Source organism: Artemia franciscana, chromosome 9 (assembly GCF_032884065.1).
Source record: "Artemia franciscana chromosome 9, ASM3288406v1, whole genome shotgun sequence".
Classification (NCBI taxonomy): Eukaryota; Metazoa; Arthropoda; class Branchiopoda; order Anostraca; family Artemiidae; genus Artemia; species Artemia franciscana.
Genome location: NC_088871.1, coordinates 3,805,915 through 3,830,429, shown reverse-complemented (window position 1 = coordinate 3,830,429; position 24,515 = coordinate 3,805,915). Strand labels below are relative to the sequence as shown.

At 33.1% G+C, this 24,515-nt stretch overlaps 1 protein-coding gene across 5 annotated transcripts in view; it reads right to left on the bottom strand.

The window, feature by feature from the left end:
• Positions 1–3,679: 3,679 nt before the first annotated feature.
• The window catches only part of LOC136030903 (serine/threonine-protein kinase DCLK1-like), a 109,905-nt gene continuing 89,069 nt past the window's right edge, over positions 3,680–24,515 (bottom strand). For 3 of the 5 annotated variants that reach the window (XM_065709995.1, XM_065709996.1, XM_065709997.1), the window contains exons 10-11: positions 22,225–22,467; positions 3,680–9,739 (exon numbers count right to left, since the gene is read on the bottom strand). In XM_065709995.1, coding sequence (XP_065566067.1) covers positions 9,659–9,739; positions 22,225–22,467 — 324 coding nt within the window. In that variant the 3' untranslated portion in view covers positions 3,680–9,658. Of the gene's footprint in view, positions 9,740–12,239; positions 12,339–12,607; positions 12,800–22,224; positions 22,468–24,515 lie in introns of those variants that run through there. The other 2 variants (XM_065709998.1, XM_065709999.1) reach the window with 2 other exon arrangements.

The following is a 24,515-nucleotide window of genomic DNA, read 5'->3' as shown; positions in this document are numbered from 1 at the left end:
TCATCGATGTTGTAAGTCGAGTACTTAATACACTATTCTTCATAGCGCTTAGACAAAATGGAAATGCCTGAGTAATAAATAAGTAAATAATGTCAAACAAACCTGTACTTTACACAGAATTTAGTACAAAAGAAATATACAGGTTCAAATCGACATTTTCAAGAACTGAAAAACAAAGTTGACTGTAATGAGAAAACTTGCACAGCATGTATTGGTACCCGTTTTTTTCCCATTTTTTTTTTAAAGTCAGCAACACAGGACGATTTACCAAACGCAGAAATTCAATGCGAAATTAAAAGTTTGTGTTACAAATAATTATTCTGGAGTCAATTTGCCTAATAACAATTTTTGGTAGATAAACCAGTTCACTATACTGAGTTCCCCATACAATTTGACAGTAAGATTCGAAATAAAAAGATAAAAGCTTTCCCAATTCTGATAGGTATACAAAGCGTTTTTTCAAAAAACCTTCTAGAAAGACTTTATTTATTTTTTTTTATCATTAATTTTTTTTTCAAATCAGACATAAGAGCCAGTACCCTGGATTTGATGAATGAAGTGACTTTATTTTTTTTTATGGTATTTATTGGTATACTTAATGATATTTATTCGGTATTTTATAAGTGACTTTGGTAAATTTTATTTTTATGATGAAGTGACTTCGGTACATTTAGAAAGACTTCGGTATTTTTTTCCAGACATGCAAACCGGAATTCATGGTGCGATAAATGAAGTGACGGCTGGGATTCAGCTGCGATGGTAGCAAATATTATATTTGGAAAGAACGCTTAACGGTGAATCAATAGTTTTTAGTGCCAGAAACCCACAAGAATTCAGACCAGTAAATAGACTATAAGATAAACATTGTAATTTAGAAATAAATATAGTGCGGGTCTTCGCATAGATTCACTATTCTCAAAGCACAGCCAATCTCAGTTTCTCGTATAACTCCATTTTTATTTGTTTTCATGTTGATCCGTGGACTTCATTTTGTCTATTTCACGAAAACACTCCGGCGACCACAACAGGCGCCAATACCGAAAAGTGTTTGGCTTGTGGGAATTTTTTTTTTTGCTGCGTATCAGAAAGAAGGGCTGTTGCAATACGGCAAAACGCCTGTAGGACATACGGTTAACCCATTCAAATGCATTCAAAAACATTTTTACTCTTTTCAAATGCTTCAACACATATCATAAACTTTCAACCAACGCATTACGTCAACAAAGTCATCGTAGTACATGAGACAAAATATACACTTTACGGGTCAAAATAGTTTTAATTAAATTTCCTAAACGCAAGGCTAAATACTGGGTCACATTGGTGTCGAGTATTTTGTGGCATGTGGCGGAAAAGTACAGTAGGTGCATTGAAATTACACAAGTATTCACGTCAACGGATAATATACATAAAGCTAAATATTAATTAAAAAGTTTTCTTTTTCTTAAAATAAATTTTTCATATTCAACAGCAAACTTATATCCTTAATTAATTCCAGCTTCATTTATATTTTAAGGTTCTATCGCCGCACCGACATGTCTTTACAACCAATGGGCGTTAATGCAAAAGTAAACAGATTGCTTGTCAAAAATGTTTCGATGTGACAACACACATTTGTGGTCTTGAGAAAAAGATTCTCAATTTAATTTTGTTTTAAGTTAATCTTTTTTTTCAGACAGGTCTTCAAGCAAAGGCACCAAATATTCTTATTTAATGATAATTCTGAAACTATAGAACACCATCCAAACATAAAACCACATGAGAATATATGCCGGCAGCTGAAGTGAGCACATCAATGAAAGATCAAAAATTTAAGTTAAAAATGCATATTTTAAAAACAAATTTTGGGAAAAATTCTAGTTATTTGACTTCTCGCTATCTCGAAAAGGGTTTAGGTTAGGAAAATGAAACTTTTAGGGATAGGTCTACAGGTTAAAGTGTGTCCAGGGAAGGTATTTTAAACTACCCACCTCAACTCCTTCTCCCTCTAGAGGGCCCTGAAATTTGCCCACATGACAGGTCTATACCTATTGAAATTTTGACAAAACAACATTTTACCTTAATTTTCAATTACTAGTTGCTTTTTCTCTGCTTTTAGTTCTGAAAATGCAATTCCTGTTATTTGAGTAGTTTTGAGCCATATCAATTTTTTTTTTCAAAATTTAAGAAATGTATTTGTATATCTTTAAAACCTTATAAAATGGAATTGAGAAAAGTTATGAAGCTGAAAACAATTTTGTTGTACTTCAATTAAGCAGAAGATCTATTAAAGGTCAGGGCCCTCTAGAGGGAGAAGCAGTGGAGGTAGTTGCTTCAAAATACCTTCCCGGGACATACTTTAATCTGTAGATTCATCCCTGAAAGTTTCATTTTCCTGACCTAAACCGTTTCTGAGATAGCAAGAAGTCAATTAACTAGAATTTTACCCAAATTTTGAAATATTTGTCAAAAATAAATTAGCTAATAATATTTCCTCTATAGGTGGACGAAATAACTTATATGTGACTCATAAGTGTCTGGATTCAACGTATTTTCCTTCTTCTTCAACAAATATGTTGACTGATTTAGACCGCTTTATGGGTGTGTTCTAGACTTTACTCTGAACCACTCCCAAGTGACTCGTCCCAATTTTTATGAGAGTAACAACAAATACCTGCTCCACTATATATTTGGCTGAAACATTTTAAAGTTAATTTTAAGATTTGGCAACAATAAATAAATGAATTCCAAAGCTGAAAATACACTGAAAAATAAGTTTAGATTAGAAATACGCAACCATTTATATAATTGTAAACTGATCTCAAATTTCTTCTCAGCATCATATCCAAACAATCAGTTTTATCCGTTTTTTTTTTATTACTTTTCACAATTATCAGGTATGCCTTTCAAAATATTCTTATGTTGATCATCGTATTCTCTGACGAGCTTCTCCAAATATGAGAATTGGTTAGGTCTAGTTCCATTTCCTAAATTTTTCCGTTTCAAAGATTTATAACTTGGAAACACAGAGAAACAAATAGCACATACTAGAAAATAGCCCAAAAGGCTGGGAAAAACACAAAACATTATACAAAACCGAAAAATTTTTGGAATATACATTAAGTGTTCTATCTAGTTTTTTCCCCTTTTCTCTTTTTTTTTCTATCGATAAAGGCTTCTAGATGTGAAGAAAAAATATTGCATTTTTATTAATAAAAGCCGTTTTTTTATTTTTGTTTTTTATCGCAGCTATTTTTTTCTATCGCAATTGGTGTTTTTTCTTCTTTTTAATGACGTACTTTAAAAATTTTTCATTGTTTTTTTTGGCTTGCTCTTTCTTGCTATTTTATACACAAAAATAAATAAACATTGCATTGTGTCGACTTTGCTCTTTACTTAAGCAGCGATATTGTGCTGACTATGAAACAACCGGTCAGATTTTAAATAAAAACTACTTTTGTACGTTTAAAAGACTGTTTTCAAAATGTACATTCTCTAAATTTTGTTGGATCATAGAGTAGTATTTGCATATATGTTGATTTAATATTTTTTATTATTCTTAATTATTATATATTTTCGTTTTAAATATTATATGTTTTTATCAATTTACTCCTTTAATTGGTTATGTTTTAAGATTATTTCTGTTTTTAGCGCTAAAGACACCTGGTTATATGTACGCAAGATATCCATTATGATTGTCATCTTTTATTTTTTTTTTTTTTCTACTGGCCATGGGCACGCTGGTTTATTTTTCTCGTGATTTTTCTCTTTTTTTCGTTTATGTTATAAGGGCGGAGTTATTCGTCTCTCCAGAAATTTCAATTCCATGTCGGTTTTTCGGCGAGACTGTTTTTCCTAAGTTGGGCCATTTATCTCTCCAGAAATTTTGAATTACGTAACTGGATTGCAAAATCACATTCCAAAATAAATGAAATAAACTCTCTTTTTAGCACAGAAATTTACGAGAGAATTTCCTTCGTTGAAAAATTAAATACCGCGTTAATTTTAAGCTTTTAGATGGTCAAGAGTCATTTGGACAGCTGTAAGACCTGGAACATAGTGTGGGCCTGTGATACAGAATTATATAAACTATTTTCCTGTAGAGGTCTGCATATTCTGTAAATAATTATACAATATTTCATTTCTTTCTCTTGCGTTTTGAATCTATAATATCTATATCTAGAATAATAAAAAAAAAACACACACAAATTGAACAAACAACTATTCTATACAATGTAGCAGTTTAAAAACAAGGGTAAAGTCTTTCTCCAAAATTCAGTTTCTCAAGCAAGAAGTTACTAAAAATCTTTCAAGTTGTCAAGGAACCTTTCATGACGCACAAAATGCAAAGAAATGCATTTTTTTGAATTTAGGCTAGAGGGCAAATGTTACGTTTTCTCAATTTTTCCAGTGGAAATACCAAACAAGATGTAATTTTTTTTGGTAAAATCACCCCCCCCCCCAAAAAAAGGCATTTTTCAAAATTACACGGAGTGTAAATCCCCACCAAAGTGACGTCTCCGGGGGGGGGGGGAGTAAGAAAACGAACTACAGGAAACACATATGAAAAAAACAAAACAATTAAGTAATACTGTCAAAATATAAACTGCTCAAATTCATACGATGTCTTAATAAAAATGCAAAGCTCGTATGCAGTTTTGTTGAAGGAAGGGATAGGGCCGGAGTAGGAAGGGATAGATTACAAAAAATTAACATGAAAAAAAGATTTCAAAGACCCAAATATTCTGAGGATTCAAAATCTTCAGCCAAGATTTTCAACTCCCAATGTTTAAACAAGGAACTCCTATCGAACATGGAACAAATTTAAGAAATCATCCAAAGCAAGGAATCTTATATTAAGAATGTGGTATTTTTTTTTTTTTTTTTTTTTTTTTTTTTTTGAATCAAGAGTTATAGTTCTTGTAGATTAGGCCTTTTTCTCGTGCAATAATTTACTATCTTTTGAATTAATTCGATTATTTATTATTGTTTAGTTATTATTTATTGATTATTTATTGTTTAGTTATTCCAGTACGGCCATAACTCCAAACAAGACCCTCATATTCCAATGAAATCCGAATTAAAACACATAGATACGCTGAAAATAATTTACTGTAAATCTTTGAAAGAGGAAAAACAAAAATAGAAGCTAAGTGAAAAACATTTTACAAATGTTTCATTTGACAAAAGAAAATATTTTACAAAAGAGGGTCAAGTCATGGTCGCAGCAATAGTAAAGAGCAAATGAGGGCAAATCATAGTTACCAAAAGTTGAAAGACATGTTTTCAAGGAAACTGCTTAGTGAAAAAAGAAATCTGAGTCAACCTCAATTCCAAAACAATAACTGTTATTCAGATTCAACACAGCAATAATTTATAATTACAAAAATTGTTTTAGAAAATTCCAAAAAATAGGCTAAAACACCTCAAACACAAGGTCAATACATTTATAAGCTAAGTATTCAGTGATAGATACTTACTTTATGTTTGATAGAGTTTTATACAATAAATTAGATTCATTAAAAAGACAGATAAAATCCACGTCTTTGGCATGTTTTGACAAAAACCTTTAAACCACGTTTTTCAGCTTATTTTTAAACACTTTGTATGCATTTTCTAATCCTTGCATAATTGTCGATAATTCGAAGACGAACACACATTTTTACATAAAGTTCAAAATTTAAAATCATCGTAATTCTCCCTATGGTACTCTCTTTCCAAAATATTAACTTAAAAGTGCATAATACACTCATCAAAACTTATTTGCATTCCTATAACGTACAAATTGTGCGTATTCCTTACAAAAAAGGCTAAAATAAAAGGCAGGTAGTTACAATAGCTTCAGTCTTCAGTAAAACAGGAAAACTAATCTATAGATTAACGACACTTCTCGACTATAAAGCTCTTTGCGTCGGCCCTGTGCCACCTGGAATCGCACTCCAGGCTGAGAAATGCCGAATATTGTCGGCCATCATAATTTTGGCAACCACTAGAACAGTAAAATAGCAATTTTTCAGGATTTGTCAACTTTTAATAATATTTAAATTATAATTTTTCATTGCGTAAAATTAAGCTAGGATCAAATACTCCCCCTGAAGTTCAGGGCATTGCAAAAAAGTTCAGAATCTTTATATACACACGAATACCGGGGAGCTTTTTAAAGGCGATTTCTATAATTGCTCCTCGATCGATATAACATTACATTTTTGCTCATATCACTGTCCGTTGAATTTTCCTTTTATGTATACAGTGAAAAAAGAAAAGAAAAAAAAAGACACACGCTAGAACTATCTGATGACTTTATCGACTTTCCCGGAGTCCACAGGACCCGTAGTTGAATTTCAGTCCTTATATTCTACAGGTCCTAGAGGTTCCAGGAGAAGAATTAAATTGCAATGAAACTGCATGAGCTACGAAGAAAAAAGTGAAAGCGATACAGTAGATATTGCGCAGAGGCTTCTTGAAATATCTAATTTAATTCAAACAGGTCTTCAGGACTAAAAAAGTTGAGAAGCACTGACTAAAACATATCTTAAGTCTAATATCCATTACGCACACAAACATATTAAACGTATTCTTGTAGGCATTATACAGGCGATTATAACCAGACGAACAAAACAGCCAAAGAGATAATTGGCTAGATCAAAATGAAGTCTTCATGCGACTAAAATTGAGTGTTTTAAAATAACCTTATTCAATAGAATACAGCATTATTAACATACCTGCGATCAAGGAGGATCGGAAAAAATTTCCTTCCTGTGATTAATTCTACCCAGGAAAATTATGGGTTAAATGGACCACTTATGCTGATGAATTTCTCATTTTTAAATTTAAAAAATCTCGAGCAATTTTGTTGTTAGTTTTAATTATAAGTATTTTTGATGAACTCTATCCTAAAGAACATGGCATAGGGTTTACATATTATAAGATGGGAACGCAAAGACTCAAATTATGAAGAGGATCTAAGAAGTGCCCCAGACCAAAAGTTAGCAACATGAATATATTTTGGAGATACTGATTGTTCAGGGAGCAAGAATTTTGAAATAAGTCCGAAAGAACCGTAAGACAAGTTTACAAACTAAAATTAGAATAAAGAAGGCCATGATTATGACAATGTTCAACTTGGCATTGAATATAAGGAAGACTTGCTAGGTAATCGTATTACTAACCGTATATCAAACGATAAACTGTATTGAAAATGATTCCATCCCACTTACTAGGGCTGAAGCGAAAGAAAAGGTAAGATGAGTAGGCCGTGTTTTATAGATGGCAGATTGCCAAAGATTAAACCGTTCAGCCCTCCGCTAAGGGCCGAACGAAAAGCACCACATCCCAAAATTAGACAGGAAGAGGTCAAAAGAAGTATTTAAAGGAAATTGAAGCTTCATGAGAGAGGGAAAAGAGTGAGATTTAAAAATATTGGGTGGAAGTTGAGCACTAATTTGTTGATCACAGGTATCATGGCGCTGCAGTGAGTTGTTAATAGCAGTATTAGCAGTAAGTGATTTTGTGACGGGACAGTTTCCCATATTATTATACTAAAAATAATAACACTCAGAAATGTTTTTTCTTAAAGTATGTCTGAGCCAGTTTGATGGTAATGATCCAGGTAATTAATTCTAAGTTGTATGTTTTTAGAACAGAAGATGGAGCAGTAACTTCAATGAAAAATATAATTACGAAAACAAATGTGCGAAAATAAATATAATTATGAAAACACATCTATTGAAAACGTCCAACACGGTATCCAACTGAATAATAATTATAGTTGAAATTAAATATAAATGGATAGAACGAAAGCCCCACAATCAACAGCAGGAGCATTAAAGGTGTAGAATAAAAATTAATGCATAGTATGTACCAATGTAGCATTTTCCTGGGCAGTGTTAGACGGCATTGTTTTTTTATCTTACTTCTCAAGGACACACGCATTTTTCCATTTATTATCAGTTTCCCATACTCTTTGGAGTTTAGCTCCTTTGTTTGAGTTTACTTTTCAGCATACTTTTCAACAAATAACCAATCAACTCATTCATCAAGCTTCATAGTAATGATAGTAGGATTAGCAAACAAGAATTAAAGCACAAAATTTCTCTCTTAAGTACTCACTTAGGCTTATTGTTCGAAACTTCTATACTTTTTCCCAATATGGAAGTTTTATTTTCATAATTTATTTGATAAGGAAAAATTTTACTGTTACAATTTTGGCTGGACTATATATTCCAAACGCATAGGAAAAATAAATAAACAAAGCAACTAGACTTATTACTTTTCTTCAGTCAAAAAAGTGCATTGGCATACCCAGGATTTGATGTCGAGTTTAACTCAAAATGGGTAGGGGAAGGGGAAAGGGATCCAAGAGTCACAGCAAAGGCCAGGCAAAAACTCTGGTACCCAATTTCCTGTTTAAGAATTTATAAATATTTTTGCTTTCCGGGAAAGGAACTTTTCTTTTGACTCATCCGGTCATTTTTATAAGCTGAAACTATATTCAAAGGCGACACACAGGATCAGTGAGCATACAGGATTTTAGTCAATCACAAATAAAAGGCCCTTGAACTGTCAAAAATTCTCAAATAGCTTAGATTAGGCTAAGACAAACAACTTTCAGAGGTTCTTATAGACCATACTTTGACGAATTTTTTTCTGCTTGATAAGCCCTTTTACAAATTTTGAATCTATATGGAAAGGAAAGCTTCCCCCTACCGCACAGCTTTTGCTACTCTCATTAAAAGAATTATTTTTCAAAAGAGGCACAAGATATCAGCAAGCAACAACAGTTTTGTCAATCATAAACAGGAAAATATAAACTTTCAAAAAAAAAAAAATAAATCAAACAACCCAGCATAGTATACGACCTCGTGAGTGACTATACCATCAAAAAATTCACATTTCCAACTATCGTTAGCATAGAGGACGTACTATAGTTAATAATGATTCTACAATCAATCAACATTCCTTAGATTGTTGGACTGCATATTTCATACTTGTGGGGACAGAGCCACTGCAAGTAACCCTCGGACCAGTATTAAAGAATATAAACATAGTCGTCTTTAGCATACCGGGACCTAGCAGAGAAGAAGTGGGAGTCAAATTGGTGAAAATTAAAAGAAGTGGGAATTTCATGGGAGAAAGAAAAGACGCTCTGAATGAAGAGGGATGGAGCAGGAGCATGCGCAGTCGTGCTGATTTCAGGTGGCACAGAGCTAAAAGAAGTTGTAGTAGTTTCAACTTACAGAAATAAGCAGAAACGGTGTAGAAAGAGGGCCATCAGAACTGCTTCAAAAGCACACAAAAAGTAATATATTAATAGTTACATGAAGCCTCATTAATTTTTTCGAATAGACTCAATACATTTAGAAATCAATCGAAAAAAAGTGGACTTGGTCCGATTGGATTCTGACGTGTTCACACTTGTCAATCAATTGCAATTTTTTTTTCAAAAGTTGACATTGTACACCTACTTTCACGGTGGAAATACAATTATATTCATACCATTAATAAAACAATAAAAATAACAATTATTAATAGTAAAGAAACGAAAGTCAAACATATCATATTACATTTAAGGAAGCTTACAGAGGAAGATGAAGATCCGACAGTTAAAATACTCAAGTCACTGTTAATAAAGGGTATAGACACTTAAGTGCTTATTGATGAGGAGTGCTGGATAAATGCTAATCTATTGCACTAAGTCCGAGTTTTTCGCATATACCCCTTCACCTGCATTGCTACAGCTTTTGGCAAGTGGAGCTAAACACACCTGAAAAACGTAATAAATTTAAAGTGGTCTTTCTCAGCTTACATACAGTCACTGTAAAAATCACAAACATATTCCGTAAAATATGATCTATATTTTTTCCTACAAAGGTGTCACGTACTAATGCGGGTGGGTTGGAGCGTGCCGACTCTTCCCCTCATTCCAATATTATTAGTGAATCGGTTAAAAATCGAACCGTATAAATCGTGTCACAAAGGGCTACGGTTTTACTGGTTCACTATTCAAATTTACCAATAAGAATAATATTAATAAGTCAACATGTAATGAACATTTAGTAACCATGAAGTTTCAACCTGTCAAAACATCATCCAAAATCAATAAATGCAGTGATTTTTCGACACACTTTCCATATTAGGTAAAAAGCTGAGAAAAATAAATAACAGGACAAGATTAATCAAAACAGATGAAAAAAACTGACATAATACCTGCCATAACCTTAATCCAGTTCATAATTGCGTAATTACGGATATTAAAAATTTACATGTTAAAAATTAAAGAAGTTTAGCCAGTCACAAATAACAGGAGGTATAGTAAAAACTCTGGCGTTCGGTAGCAATAGGTTGGGATCCTATGACTAATACGATATCCGTTTGATGGCGTACTGTAAGTGCAAAAAAAAAAAAAAAAAAAAAAAAAAAAAAAAAAATTAACCAAAGGAATAAAAAGCTGAAGCATAAGGACGAATAGAGAGAAAGTGAAGTGGTTGACATGTACTAACACGTATATTTTTGATATATTGCTGTTACAATGCTACTTTCCATCAAAACGAACCTGGATTTTAGACAAAAAGCAGGTTGTGTTAGCTAGTAGTCTGCGTCAATTTCCAGCACCCCATTGGCAGCCTATTCTACCCGAGAGGAAGACGAGGAACATGTTTAGTCTGTTTACTACCCATTGACAAGTGGATAGGCTGTCCATGTTACTCCACTTGGGCTAGCAAACCGATATGGGAATTCTTTCGTCCCGGTTTTCGTCGATATGTATAAGAATTAATGTTTATAGTTTGGTTTATATTTACAAGTGTAGTTTTGATTTTGAATATGTTGTAAAAAAAACCCAAATCAGCGATAGCTGCCAAGTTTTTGCTATTAAACCTGCCTACTTCTACTACTACTACTAGTAAAGTGATCTCAAATCTAAAAATTATCTCTTTAACTTCTTATATTGTACTTCACTGGCATCTTTTTTTCTGATTCTTTTAACGAATTGTTTTCTGTTTCTACACAAAAACCTCCTTCCCCAAAATAAGTTCATCTTTATACGATCTTCAGCCTTTCTTGCTACTAACAGTAGGCCTATACGATTTTAAAACAACTATCTGACTAGAAAAAGAGCAAAAATATTAAATTCATGCGCATATTACTTATTTAGGATACAGTCGCAAGAAGGGGGATTGAGTGTTTTCCCTCCTCTGAAAGCAAGGACTGAATCTGCTGCTTCAATGCATATTCTGGGCCAAAAGGGAAAAGGCAAAAGATGGTTGAGCAAAAACTGAATCGCATTAGTGGAAAAAGATGACGAACAGAGAATTTAATAATTATTTAAAAATGGGTCTTTCACTGTTGATTTGGTCCACTTAATTAAGGGAAACCGTTGGATTCCTAAAACTGCAACTCACTATCAGCAAATAGGAAGTTGAATTCAATCGCTTTTTTGGGCAGAATCGAAGAGTTTTTTATTCAACAATGTCCAAAGGGGCTTTCATAGGTGACTTTTGCACATACTTCTTATGACTAAACAATACACAGAGCAGTTTTTTTTTTTTACCGGTTATACTGAATGAAAAATCGGCATTTATTTTAGTTATTGATAAAATGAAAGCAGTCGGCAATTCCAGCACGTCAGTAAAACTTCTTCCCCCACCCCCAATATAAATTTCGTATAATTGGTGTTTTTTTCTTTCTTTTTCAAATTGTTCAGCTTTCGCAATAGTTCCCTCTTTTCCATACAATATACATAATCTTACAAAACCATATTCATAATCCATTTTATTCATAATTATGATCATCGTCTTACTACAATTATTTCATGTTTATTATTAACTGTAACATTATTTTCCTTTCTATTACCATAGTAAAAATGCTACTTCAATTCAAAATTTTATTTTCATAATTCATTTGTGCATATAATAACATCGGTGATTTTTTAATTATTTTTTTTTTTGCGTCTCATTTTCTCTGACTGAATGAATAGAACTGCCTAGCTTTATTTCGAAAAAATGAGGGAAAAAAATCCAACTAATTTTATCTAATAGTATTTATCTACTTAATGATTATAGAGTATATTTCGGAGAAAGAACCCATCATATGGGGAGGTTTACAAAAAGGTATATATTTGGAAGAAAAATAGTCTACTTTCATTCTTAAAAATTTAGATATAATGAGAGCGCGTTTCATTTGATTTCTGAGAGTGAAACGAAGCCTGGATCCTAAGTGTAGTCAAATGCTGGCCTAACATTACGATCTACGTCATATGTACATACCGATTCTTCTGTCAATAAGCGTTAGTATTCTTCACCGAAATGCACACCGAAGCCTCTATACATCTCTACTTGACGCTGAATATCATCCGGTCGCTCTTCCTGAAGGGATAGGGGGCACAGTGTTAGATGTGTTAAAAGACAAGCAGTTACAATAACAGGGGTAATGTTGCAGTTAGAATCATAACACAAAAGGGTATTAGATTAAAGCTAAACTATAAAACTTTTGACGGGTTCACACAGCAGTGTTTTTTTCCTTTTGTTCAGATACCCGGCGGTTGAAGCGACGCGACTCATCAAATTTCAAATGTTAAAATCCATTGGGAAAAGAGATATAGAACTATTTTAGTTCTATATCTATTTTAGAATTTTAGAGTTAAGATAGACATTAGCATTTGGATAGGCACTTGGCATTAGTTTATATATATATCCATATATGTCTTTTTTGAAACTACCTTTTCTGAAGCTTTCTATTAATCTTGCAGCAATCTTTAAAATTTGGTTGATGAAATTTTAACTGCTCTTTCAAACTATTTCACCGCCATTGAACTGTGATGAGGCACCTATAAGCAAGAAAGAACAACTGAAATTTGAAGCAACACTCAAGGGGCGTCCGTTTTTACGCAAAACTGCGGTGGTGTGAACGTTAGGATGAGTTAGGTCTATAAGGTTATTAGGTCTATTAGGTCTGGGACTGTTTTGAAAAACTATTCATTTTAGTTTTATTGATCTTATCCTCTTGTAAGTTGTTTTTTCTTATTTGTATTGCTGAGGACGGCCCTTGGACATAGGGCCGAAATATTCATTCTAATTTTTTCCCACTGTCTTGAGAAATTCCCTATTGTTCTTCTCGTTTTTGGTGTTTAAGGCTCTAAGCATTTTGAAATTTCAAATACTTCAGTTTTTTCATTTTTTTTTTGTTACTTTTTGTTGTTACAAATTTTGTATAAATCGATAGATTCTTTAAATGAATTTCCTTGAAATTTTGGAACAGTTAAAACTACAACTAGACTCCTGAAATCCGTGCTTGATAAGGAATAAGGGATATAACGCTCAATAGAACGCATGTTAGGTTAGACTTGCCTTGATTCGTCTCAAATACCAAGGACAGTGAAAATGTAGTTTAATTGTTTAAATTGGGTAGGTGGGGACCCACGCTACCACGTATATCTTAAAAATTAGGAAAAATCAAAAGGAATTAAAATTCAACAATCAATAAAATTCAATTCAATAAACATTAAAACTTAGTAAAAATTCAACTTTTACTGAAAAGACCTCGATATTCAGTTATGAATTTTTCAGTAGTAGGCTACAGTATTGGACACCAAATCAAAAAAAAAGAAACGTAGCGGAAAAACACCAACAAATTTGCTAAAATCATATAGCAATCATATAATCAACAAATTAATGTTTAATTGTTACGGACAAAAAAGCTCTGTCAAACATAGTTAATTAGTTTTCTTATCTATTTTCAGTTTAACGTGGCAATACTGACGACATGTGGCGCGGTTCATATTTTCATAATTGTGAAACAACCAAAAAAACTATCAAAGAAAGTCTCGGTTTTCAAGAATGAAAACACATTAGAAAGGTCCAGGGGAAAATATGACTTAATCATCATGTCCTTGGTACTTCAACTCTTTCTCTTCTTGGAAGGACAACCACATAGACACAGGTATTTAAAAAAATAAATTAATAAAAGGAACAGCGTTAAAATCATCAGACAAAGGATAACCTGATAGACAACCTAAAAAAACTGGACCAAAGAGAATGGAAAACTGGCAAGAGAGAATACAAGATCGTCTCTGAAAAAAAGACTAGTACCTCCTAGCATTGTTCAGCAAAATCACAAATTTAATAATAAGAACTGAATAAATATTAGCAGCGATTTTTACATTTTTTTTTTTTTAATGCTGCTTTATACTGGGCCAAACATTAAAGAACCACTTTCACCAAAAGTGCGAAATAGGCATCCTTTTTTTTTTTTACTAGCTTATAACCTGCAGATTGACGTAAAGCTGCACTAGCATGGCTCTAATAATGTTTTTTTTTACTAGCTTATAACCTGCAGATTGACGTAAAGCTGCACCATCATGGCTCTAATAATGTTTAATTTTTTTTTACTAGTTTATAACCTGCAGATTGACGTAAAGCTGCACTATCATTGCTCTAATAATGTTTTTTTTTTTACTAGCTTATAACCTGCAGATTGACGTAAAGCTGCACTATCATGGCTCTAATAATGTTTAATTTTTTTTTTTACTAGCTTATAACCTGCAGATTGACGTAAAGCTGCACTAGCATGGCTCTAATAATGTTTTTTTTTACTAGCTTATAACCTGCAGATTGACGTAAAGCTGCACCATCATGGCTCTAATAATGTTTAATTTTTTTTTTACTAGCTTATAACCTGCAGATTGACGTAAAGCTGCACTATCTTTGCTCTAATAATGTTTAATTTCAAAAAAGTTGCATTACAGCACCAACGATTCCTCCCTTATCACTTTCCCATGCTCTTTGCACTCGACCTTAACTGGCTGTTAATACTCTTTAATATTTTGTATGACTTTTATGCCATAGAAGGCAAAAAGTGCAATTTCAAGGGATTAATGATGGACATGTTACTCGATTTTTGTGCAATACTGGATATAACTACAGTTTCATCTTGCAACTTTCTTATTACAAAAATGGATGTTCAGTATTTAATTTTGATAAAATAACTATCTTTCTTAACCATCTTAGCTTTCTAGGGTAGAATCGTAACAATTACCTACGTGAGTTTGACTAGACTAATCTATTACCACAAATAAATCAAGATTTTAATTTTTTGAAAATCCAAGATTCCAGTCTCCGTTTGGACAAACGGTAGGCTACGTAAAAAAACAAAAAAAAAACTATCTTGTTTAGCATATTGTCTTCTCGAGCTAGTTAACTTTGGAAAACACAAACGATAATTTTTCACTTTGAAAGCCCAAATTTTAGTAACTTTCTTATTGATGTTATCCCTGCTACAAATAATAATTCCTCACTATTAATAGAAGCCTCATGACAATTCCCTTGCCTACATTATTTCACTACCAGGCTTAATACATTAGTCTCCCTTTTCATCCTTTCGTGAAAGCCCTAATCTTTATAAGCAGATCCAGAAAGTAAAGATTTATACCATTTTTTTGGATGCTAGCTTTCAATTATTTTCTACAGTATAAGCTATCGAAAACAGGAGAAAACGAGGCTCTCTAGGGCATTCAAAGACCGTTTTGAACGTTTTAATTTTTAACGAACGTTTTTATTAGTAAAAAATATACGTAACTTAAGAATTAACTTACGTAACAAACTTTTATATTCTTATTTTTTTATTATGTATATGAGGGGGTTTGTCCCCTCGTTAATACCTCGCTCTTTACACTAAATCTCGAGTTTTGTCCCAATTCTTTAAGAATGACCCCTGAATCAGAAAGGCAGTAGAATAAATAGTTGAAATTACTAAAAATACTTTAGCATAAAGAGCGAGGAATTTATCTCCTCCTAAATACCTCGCTCTTTATACTAAAGTATTTTAAGAACCCCTCATATGCGTAATAATCTCTGTTCGTTTTAAGTTTTAATGCTACTCCTTACTTTCAATTGAAAAAACTTTTTCATGTTGATATTTTCATTGTTCTTTTTTAATAGTAATGCTAGAAAATCCTGCGCCCTTTTCATTGAATTTCTCTTCCCCCATGACATATTCCTCCAAGGAAAGATCCTCCCACATAGCCCCCTCCCCTTAACCCCACCCCCAAACCAAAAAATCCCCCTGAAAACGTCTGTACACTTCCCAATATCCATTACTGTATGTAAACACTGGTCAAAGTTTGTAACTTACAGCCCCTCCCCCAGGGACTGTGGGGGAGTAAGTCATCCCCAAAGACATAGTTACTATGGTTTTCAACTATTTGGAACAAAATGGCTACCTCAAAATTTTGATCCGTTGACTTTGGTAAAAAATGAGCATGGGAGGGGGCCTAGGTGCCCTCCATTTATTTCGGTCACTTAAAAAGGGAACTTTTCATTTCCGTTAGAATGAGCCCTCTTGCGACATTCTAGGACCACTTGGTCGATATGATGACCCCGGAAAAACAAACAAAAACAATTAAACACGCACCCGCGATCTGTCTTCTGGCAAAAAATACGGAATTCCACATTTTTCTAGATAGGAGCTTGAAATTTTTGCTATAGGGTTCTCTGATACGCTGAATGCGATGGTGTGATTTTCGTTAAGATTCTATGCCTTTTAGGGGGTGTTTCCCCCTATTTTCCAAAATAAGGCAAATTTTCTCAGGCTTGTAACTTTTGATGACAAAGACTAAATTTGATGAAACTTATATATTTAAAATCAACATGAAAATTTCGTCCTAGCTTATCTAGAAATGCCTAAAATATCAAAACCGGGACTGACAGACCAATGCTATCTGTCACTTGGTAAATACAAAGTGCCATAAAAAAACAGTATTATTAGAGATTTGTACTAGACCAGCATAGTAGTTTAAATACACACGTTGAAATGATTAGCTGAATTAAAAAAGGAGAATGATTTAATTTATTTATATATCTTCGTCTTTTCTTCTTCACATTTTTTTCTTCAAGCAAAGAAAAAAAAAAAAAAAAAAAAAAAAACAATCCAGCGTTTTCATGCCAAAGATGAAATTGAAACGCTCAAGAAGAAAATTACAAGTCAAAACCAGCCTTGTTGATTTCACATTGATTTTAAACTAAAAAAAGCGAAACTGAAAACTGAAACTGAAAAAGGGAACCTGGTTTTAAAGTGAAAAAGGGAAGACCGAAGAAAATGAAAATTGGTTTCAAACTGAAAAATGGGAAACTGAAAACCGTAACTGATAAAACTGATTTCAAGAGCGACTGAATTGGTTTTACTTCTGCAATAAGCATATCAACATGTTCATTATTTTTAGTAAATTTGATTTTAGTAACATAAAACTCCCATGATCAAAAAGCTAGATCATATTTTAGGGAAAAGAAGTCCAGAACCCTACCAAACTAAGGCAGCGAAAAGGTATAAGAATTTTGGGCCCAATCCTGTTTCTCATTTGAATAGCTATTAGTCATGTCACCTTTTTCTTTTTTGCCACCTTTTATATTAAAACTCCCATAATACAAGAAGCTAGATCATATTTTAGGGAAAAGAAGTCCAGAACCCTACCAAATTAAGGCAACGAAAAGGTATAACAATTTTGGGCCCAATCCTGTTTCTCATTTGAATAGCTATTAGTCATGTCATCTTTTTCTTTTTTGTCACCTTTTATATTAAAACTCCCATAATATAAGAAGCTAGATAATATTTTAGGGAAAAGAAGTCCAGAACCCTATCAAATTAAGGCAACGAAAAGGTATAAAAATGTTGGGCCCAATCCTGTTTCTCATTTGAATAAATATTAGTCATGTCACCTTTTTCTTTTTTGTCACCTTTTATATTAAAACTCCCATAATACAAGAAGCTAGATCATATTTTAGGGAAAAGAAGTCCAGAACCCTACCAAATTAAGGCAACGAAAAGGTATAAGAATTTTGGGCCCAATCCTCTTTCTCATTTGAATAGCTATTAGTCATGTCACCTTTTTCTTTTTTGTCACCTTTTATATTAAAACTCCCATAATACAAGAAGCTAGATCATGTTTTAGGGAAAAGAAGTCCAGAACCCTACCAAATTAAGGCAACGAAAAGGTATAAAAATTTTGGGCCCAATCCTGTTTCTCATTTGAATAGCTATTAGTCATGTCACCTTTTTCTGTTTTGTCACCTTTTATATTAAAACTCCCATAATACAAAAAGCTAGATCATATTTTAGGGAAAAGAAGTCCAGAACCCTACCAAATTAAGGCAACGAAAAGGTATAAAAATTTTGGGCCCAATCCTGTTTCTCATTTGAATAGCTATTAGTCATGTCACCTTTTTCTTTTTTGTCACCTTTTATATTAAAACTCCCATAATACAAGAAACTAGATCATATTTTAGGGAAAAGAAGTCCAGAACCCTACCAAATTAAGGCAGCGAAAAGGTATAAGAATTTTGGGCCCAATCCTGTTTCTCATTTGAATAGCTATTAGTCATGTCACCTTTTTCTTTTTTGTCACCTTTTATATTAAAACTCCCATAATACAAGAAGCTAGATCATATTTTAGGGAAAAGAAGTCCAGAACCCTACCAAATTAAGACAACAAAAAGGTATAAAATTTTGGGCCCAATCCTGTTTCTCATTTGAATAGCTATTAGTCATGTCACCCTTTTCTTTTTTGTCACCTTTTATATTAAAACTCCCATAATACAAGAAGCTAGATCATATTTTAGGGAAAAGAAGTCCAGAACCCTACCAAATTAAGACAACAAAAAGGTATAAAATTTTGGGCCCAATCCTGTTTCTCATTTGAATAGCTATTAGTCATGTCACCTTTTTCTTTTTGGTCACCTTTTATATTAAAACTCCCATAATACAAGAAGCTAGATCATATTTTAAGGAAAAGAAGTCCAGAACCCTACCAAATTAAGACAACAAAAAGGTATAAAATTTTGGGCCCAATCCTGTTTCTCATTTGAATAGCTATTAGTCATGTCACCTTTTCTTTTTGGTCACCTTTTATATTAAAACTCCCATAATACAAGAAGCTAGATCATATTTTAGGGAAAAGAAGTCCAGAACCCTACCAAATTAAGACAACTAAAAGGTATAAAATTTTGGGCCCAATCCTGTTTCTCATTTGAATAGCTATTAGTCATGTCACCCTTTTCTTTTTTGTCACCTTTTATATTAAAACTCCCATAATACAAGAAGCTAGATCATATTTTAGGGAAAAGAAGTCCAGAACCCTACCAAATTAAGACAACAAAAAGGTATAAAATTTTGGGCCCAATCCTGTTTCTCATTTGAATAGCTATTAGTCATGTCACCCTTTTCTTTTTTGTCACCTTTTATATTAAAACTCCCATAATACAAGAAGCTAGATCATATTTTAGGGAAAAGAAGTCCAGAACCCTACCAAATTAAGACAACAAAAAGGTATAAAATTTTGGGCCCAATCCTGTTTCTCATTTGAATAGCTATTAGTCATGTCACCCTTATCTTTTTTGTCACCTTTTATATTAAAACTCCCATAATACAAGAAGCTAGATCATATCTTAGGGAAAAGAAGTCCAGAACCCTACCAAATTAAGACAACAAAAAGGTATAAAATTTTGGGCCCAATCCTGTTTCTCATTTGAATAGCTATTAGTCATGTCACCTTTTTCTTTTTGGTCACCTTTTATATTAAAACTCCCATAATACAAGAAGCTAGATCATATTTTAAGGAAAAGAAGTCCAGAACCCTACCAAATTAAGACAACAAAAAGGTATAAAATTTTGGGCCCAATCCTGTTTCTCATTTGAATAGCTATTAGTCATGTCACCTTTTTCTTTTTGGTCACCTTTTATATTAAAACTCCCATAATACAAGAAGCTAGATCATATTTTAGGGAAAAGAAGTCCAGAACCCTACCAAATTAAGACAACTAAAAGGTATAAAATTTTGGGCCCAATCCTGTTTCTCATTTGAATAGCTATTAGTCATGTCACCTTTTTCTTTTTGGTCACCTTTTATATTAAAACTCCCATAATACAAGAAGCTAGATCATATTTTAGGGAAAAGAAGTCCAGAACCCTACCAAATTAAGACAACAAAAAGGTATAAAATTTTGGGCCCAATCCTGTTTCTCATTTGAATAGCTATTAGTCATGTCACCTTTTTCTTTTTGGTCACCTTTTATATTAAAACTCCCATAATACAAGAAGCTAGATCATATTTTAGGGAAAAGAAGTCCAGAACCCTACCAAATTAAGACAACAAAAAGGTATAAAATTTTGGGCCCAATCCTGTTTCTCATTTGAATAGCTATTAGTCATGTCACCTTTTTCTTTTTTGTCACCTTTTATATTAAAACTCCCATAATACAAGAAACTAGACCATATTTTAGGGAAAAGAAGTCCAGAACCCTACCAAATTAAGGCAGCGAAAAGGTATAAGAATTTTGGGCCCAATCCTGTTTCTCATTTGGATAGCTATTAGTCATATCACCTTTTTCTTTTTTGTCACCTTTTATATTAAAACTCCTATAATACAAGAAGCTAGATCATATTTTAGGGAAAAGAAGTCCAGAACCCTACCAAATTAAGGCAACAAAAAGGTATAAAATTTTGGGCCCAATCCTGTTTCTCATTTGAATAGCTATTAGTCATGTCACCTTTTTCTTTTTGGTCACCTTTTATGTTAAAACTCCCATAATACAAGAAGCTAGATTATATTTTAGGGAAGAAGTCCATAACCCTGCCAAATTATGGCTATGAAGAGGTATAACAAATTTTTTGGTCCAATCCTATTCCTCATTTGAATAGCCATTAGACATATCACCTTTTATTAGTAATTTATTATCTCGAGCTAATAAAAGGATCCTGGTAAAATTCTAGTTAGTTGACTTCTTGCTATCTCAGAAAAGGTTTAGGTCAGAAAATGAAACTTTCAGGAATGAATCTACAGACTAAAGTATGTCCCGGGAAGGTGCTTTGAAGCAACTACCTCCACTCCTTCTCCCTCTAGAAGGCTTTGACCTTTAATGACCTTTAAAAATATGCGTTATAAAAGTGAAACCTTGCAAAATAGATCTACTGCTTAACTGAAGTACAACAAAATTGTTTTCAGCTTCATAACTTTGCTCAATTCCATTTTATAAGGTTTTAAAGATATGCAAATACACTTCCTAAATTTTGAAAAGAAAACATTGATATGGCTCAAAATTCTACTCAAATAACAGGAATTACATTTTCAGTACTAAAGGCAGAGAAAAAGCAACTAGTAACTGAAAATTAAGGTAAAATGCTGTTTTATCAAAATTTCAAGTAGGCAAATTTCAGGGCGCTCTAGAGGGAGAAGGAGTGGAGGTGGGTACTTTAAAATACCTTCCCGGGACATACTTTAGCCTGTAGATCCATCCCTGAAAGTTTCATTTTTCCTAGCCTAAACCCTTTCCGAGATAGCAAGAAGTCAATTAACTAGAATTTCACCACGATCTTTAATATTGTTAAAATTGGGGTTCCTGTTTTTACCAGCCTTCCTTTTTACTCTTTGATTTTTTTATTTAAACAGTGACTGAGGTGTATATATTTGTTTCTTATTTCATTTCTTGACTCATTTTTTAGGTTTTCCCGATAAATCGGTCCTTATGGCACTTTACACGATTATTTTTTCCAATTTTATGAGCCCTTTTCTTTTTTTTATGTATATACGGTAACCCTTGCTTATCCTGTGTTCTACTTTAGATACTATACTTTTTGCCATATAATATGTTACAGCACGGTATTCATCTAAGAGTAAATAGTCTTGAGCCGTTTTGCATTGAATGAGTCAGGGGTTTCTGAAAATTTCAGAAATAGATGTACCGCAAATTTATGTTTCCAACTAAGTTTCTCCGTGATATGAGATATGAAAATTTATAAAAAATAATATTAAGATATATAATTTTGTACAATGAGTGATTACACTGCCACTATCTAAAGATTTATTTCCGATACTGTAACCTTGTCTTTTCAAAAAAAAAAAAAAAAAAAAAAAAAAAAAAAAAAAAAAAAAAAAAAAAACATCATAATGTACTTTTTAACGCGACTAACGTGACTTGTACGTTTATGTGACAGTGTAGAGACAAATTCCATAGCTGGACCTTCCCCCTCTCTGCAACGATTTTTGTTTGTATTGAGACAGGAATGTTCTAGGACGGTAGAAGAAGCGTACTTATTGATAATCTTGTTTACAGTACCTCTAGCAGTAAGCCCCCCTCCCATTAAAAAATAAGAAAGAAAAAAAAGAAATTACTTCGAAAATGTGCCAGTTATTATGTTTTGCCTATACAAATTCAATTTCCAAATTTTCGACCCCCCCCCCACACCACCGAATGGGTTTTGACTTACATTGAGCCAGGGATGTTCCAGAACTTCAGAAGCAGCGTATCGGAGATCAGGATCAGTTTGGAGCATTAAACAAATCAATTCTCTTGCCATATCACTCACTGGGTCCCAATACGGCGATGCGAATTCAAATTCACCACTCAAAATTGCATCAAATAACTCTTCTTGGTTATTACTTGGGGAAACAAAAGGCGGATAACCACACAGTAAAATGTATAGAATCACTCCAGCAGCCCATATATCAACCTAAAAATGAAATAAAAAGGCATGGAGAATCGAAATTCCACTTTGGAACTGTTTAAGCTACGGAAAGGTAAAAATCCATAGTGAGCAACGAGTTTAAACATTGGTATACTTGCACAAAGAGCATGTTCCCTAAAGGAACTACCTTTAAGATCTCTAGGAAAATCAGCTGAAAACCAAGTGAAAATGTTAGAGGATACAGATGTTTAGTCCTAAAAATAAAACTAAAACGTCGAAAATCCAGGTATTTAGTCCAGAGAACATGTTTTCAGAGGCGCCATTTGGGCCAAATCTTAGGGTGGGCATGGGGCATTTGACAGAACTTGAGACTTTTATTATGAATCTAACCTACTTTCAAAGTTTACAATGATTAATAGCAAATGGCGTAATTACCCCAAGGGTCGTCAGGTAATTACGCTCTTTGGCTAATAGGCGTGCAGTTAGTTCAAATCATTTGAACAGAATGGATTATGTTGGACATAATGGATAATTATGGCCGGAAAAGGGCCCTTTGTGGTGGAAGCTTGGACCCCCTGGAAAATCTGGGGTGGGCATTTGCCCACCCCTGACCCCTCCAAATGGCGCCTCTGCATCTGCATGGCGCCTTCCGTCGAAGTTCTTCTACGTGTCTGTACACAAGTTTCATAATGGCACTAGGGATTTGACATTTCAATCATTTTCAAGACAGTTTAGCACATTGACTAGTTAAAGAAGCTCCAATTATATTTTACGTTATTTTATATCTTATATATTTAATATTTTAATGATATTTTATATCTTATATATTTAATATTTTAATGATATATTAATACTACTCCTTTCATAGTAATACCACTCCATTTGTATCAATGCTACTTCTTTTAACCATAGGATAAATATTTTGGCCCGAGGGCTCGTTGCCAAAAGCTAAAAATTCTGTCAGTACATTAGGGTTTGCGTCGCCCTGATAAGCGCGCGTTCTACTCCACGAGCGTGAGACGCTGGTTTGATGAAAGAGAGTTCAACGGTCCCAGCGGTTCTGTAGCGTCAGCTGTCGGATACCTGACTGCATATGGCTTTTATTTCGTCCTTGGAGATTCCGATAGGTACCAACTTCGCTATAAAAATTAAATTGATCTAACTAATAATAAAATAAAAATAATAAAACTAAAAATAAGAATTAAACTAAATCGAGTGACTTGAAAAAGCTTTTTCAACTTATGCTTTGCAAAATGGCCGTCTAGGTAGTGGTGAAAAGAAAAACCACAATATCATTTGATTATGTTTCAAATTAACACGTCAGTAAATTGAGTAAATACATTCTAAAATTCTCATTTTATTTAATTTTTTTATTTTAGGTACTTTTCTTGTTAAACACATTTCTTAGGCTAATAATATACAGGGGGTGAGTGTTAGATTACGAAAAAAAAATTACTGCACCCCGATTATTATTTCATATTAAGTCTTCCAAAATCGTTTTTAATAGAATAAATACAACAATAAAACGATAGAGAAACTTTACTGGACCCGCTGGACAAATCTCGTTTTTGTTTGTTATTTTTTTCCAAAATTTAGCTAATTTACTAAGCTTTGCTAATCCTGCCGAATTTTAAGCTCCGGTTAAATAATTTTTGCTTTGAAGAGTTGGTTAGATTTGTTTGTGAAATCTCTGTTTGTTAACTCATTTTCAATAACTCCAGCTTATGAAACACAGACGATTTCAAGGTATTCTTCTAATCCCTCGTCAAACAAGAGAGAACTCTCTTGACCTCCCCAAAAATGACACTCCCACTTCAATTACAGAGAAGTTTATCTCTAAGTTCTTTCATTTTTTTTATTCTTGCATAGATACTTAACCCTTTCAGATACTGTAGTCCGCCTGCAAGCTAGGTTTTATTATTAGACTCTGAGAGTTCTAAGACTTTGATCAAGCAATTCCCTCGTTGAGTGTCATATCTCCAGAAAGCCAAGTTTTCCCATTACATTCCCTTTTAGAACCGCCAATGTAAATATACTCAACGAAAAAGTAACGAAGCACATGGGAGAGAAAAGCATTAGCTAATAAACATAAT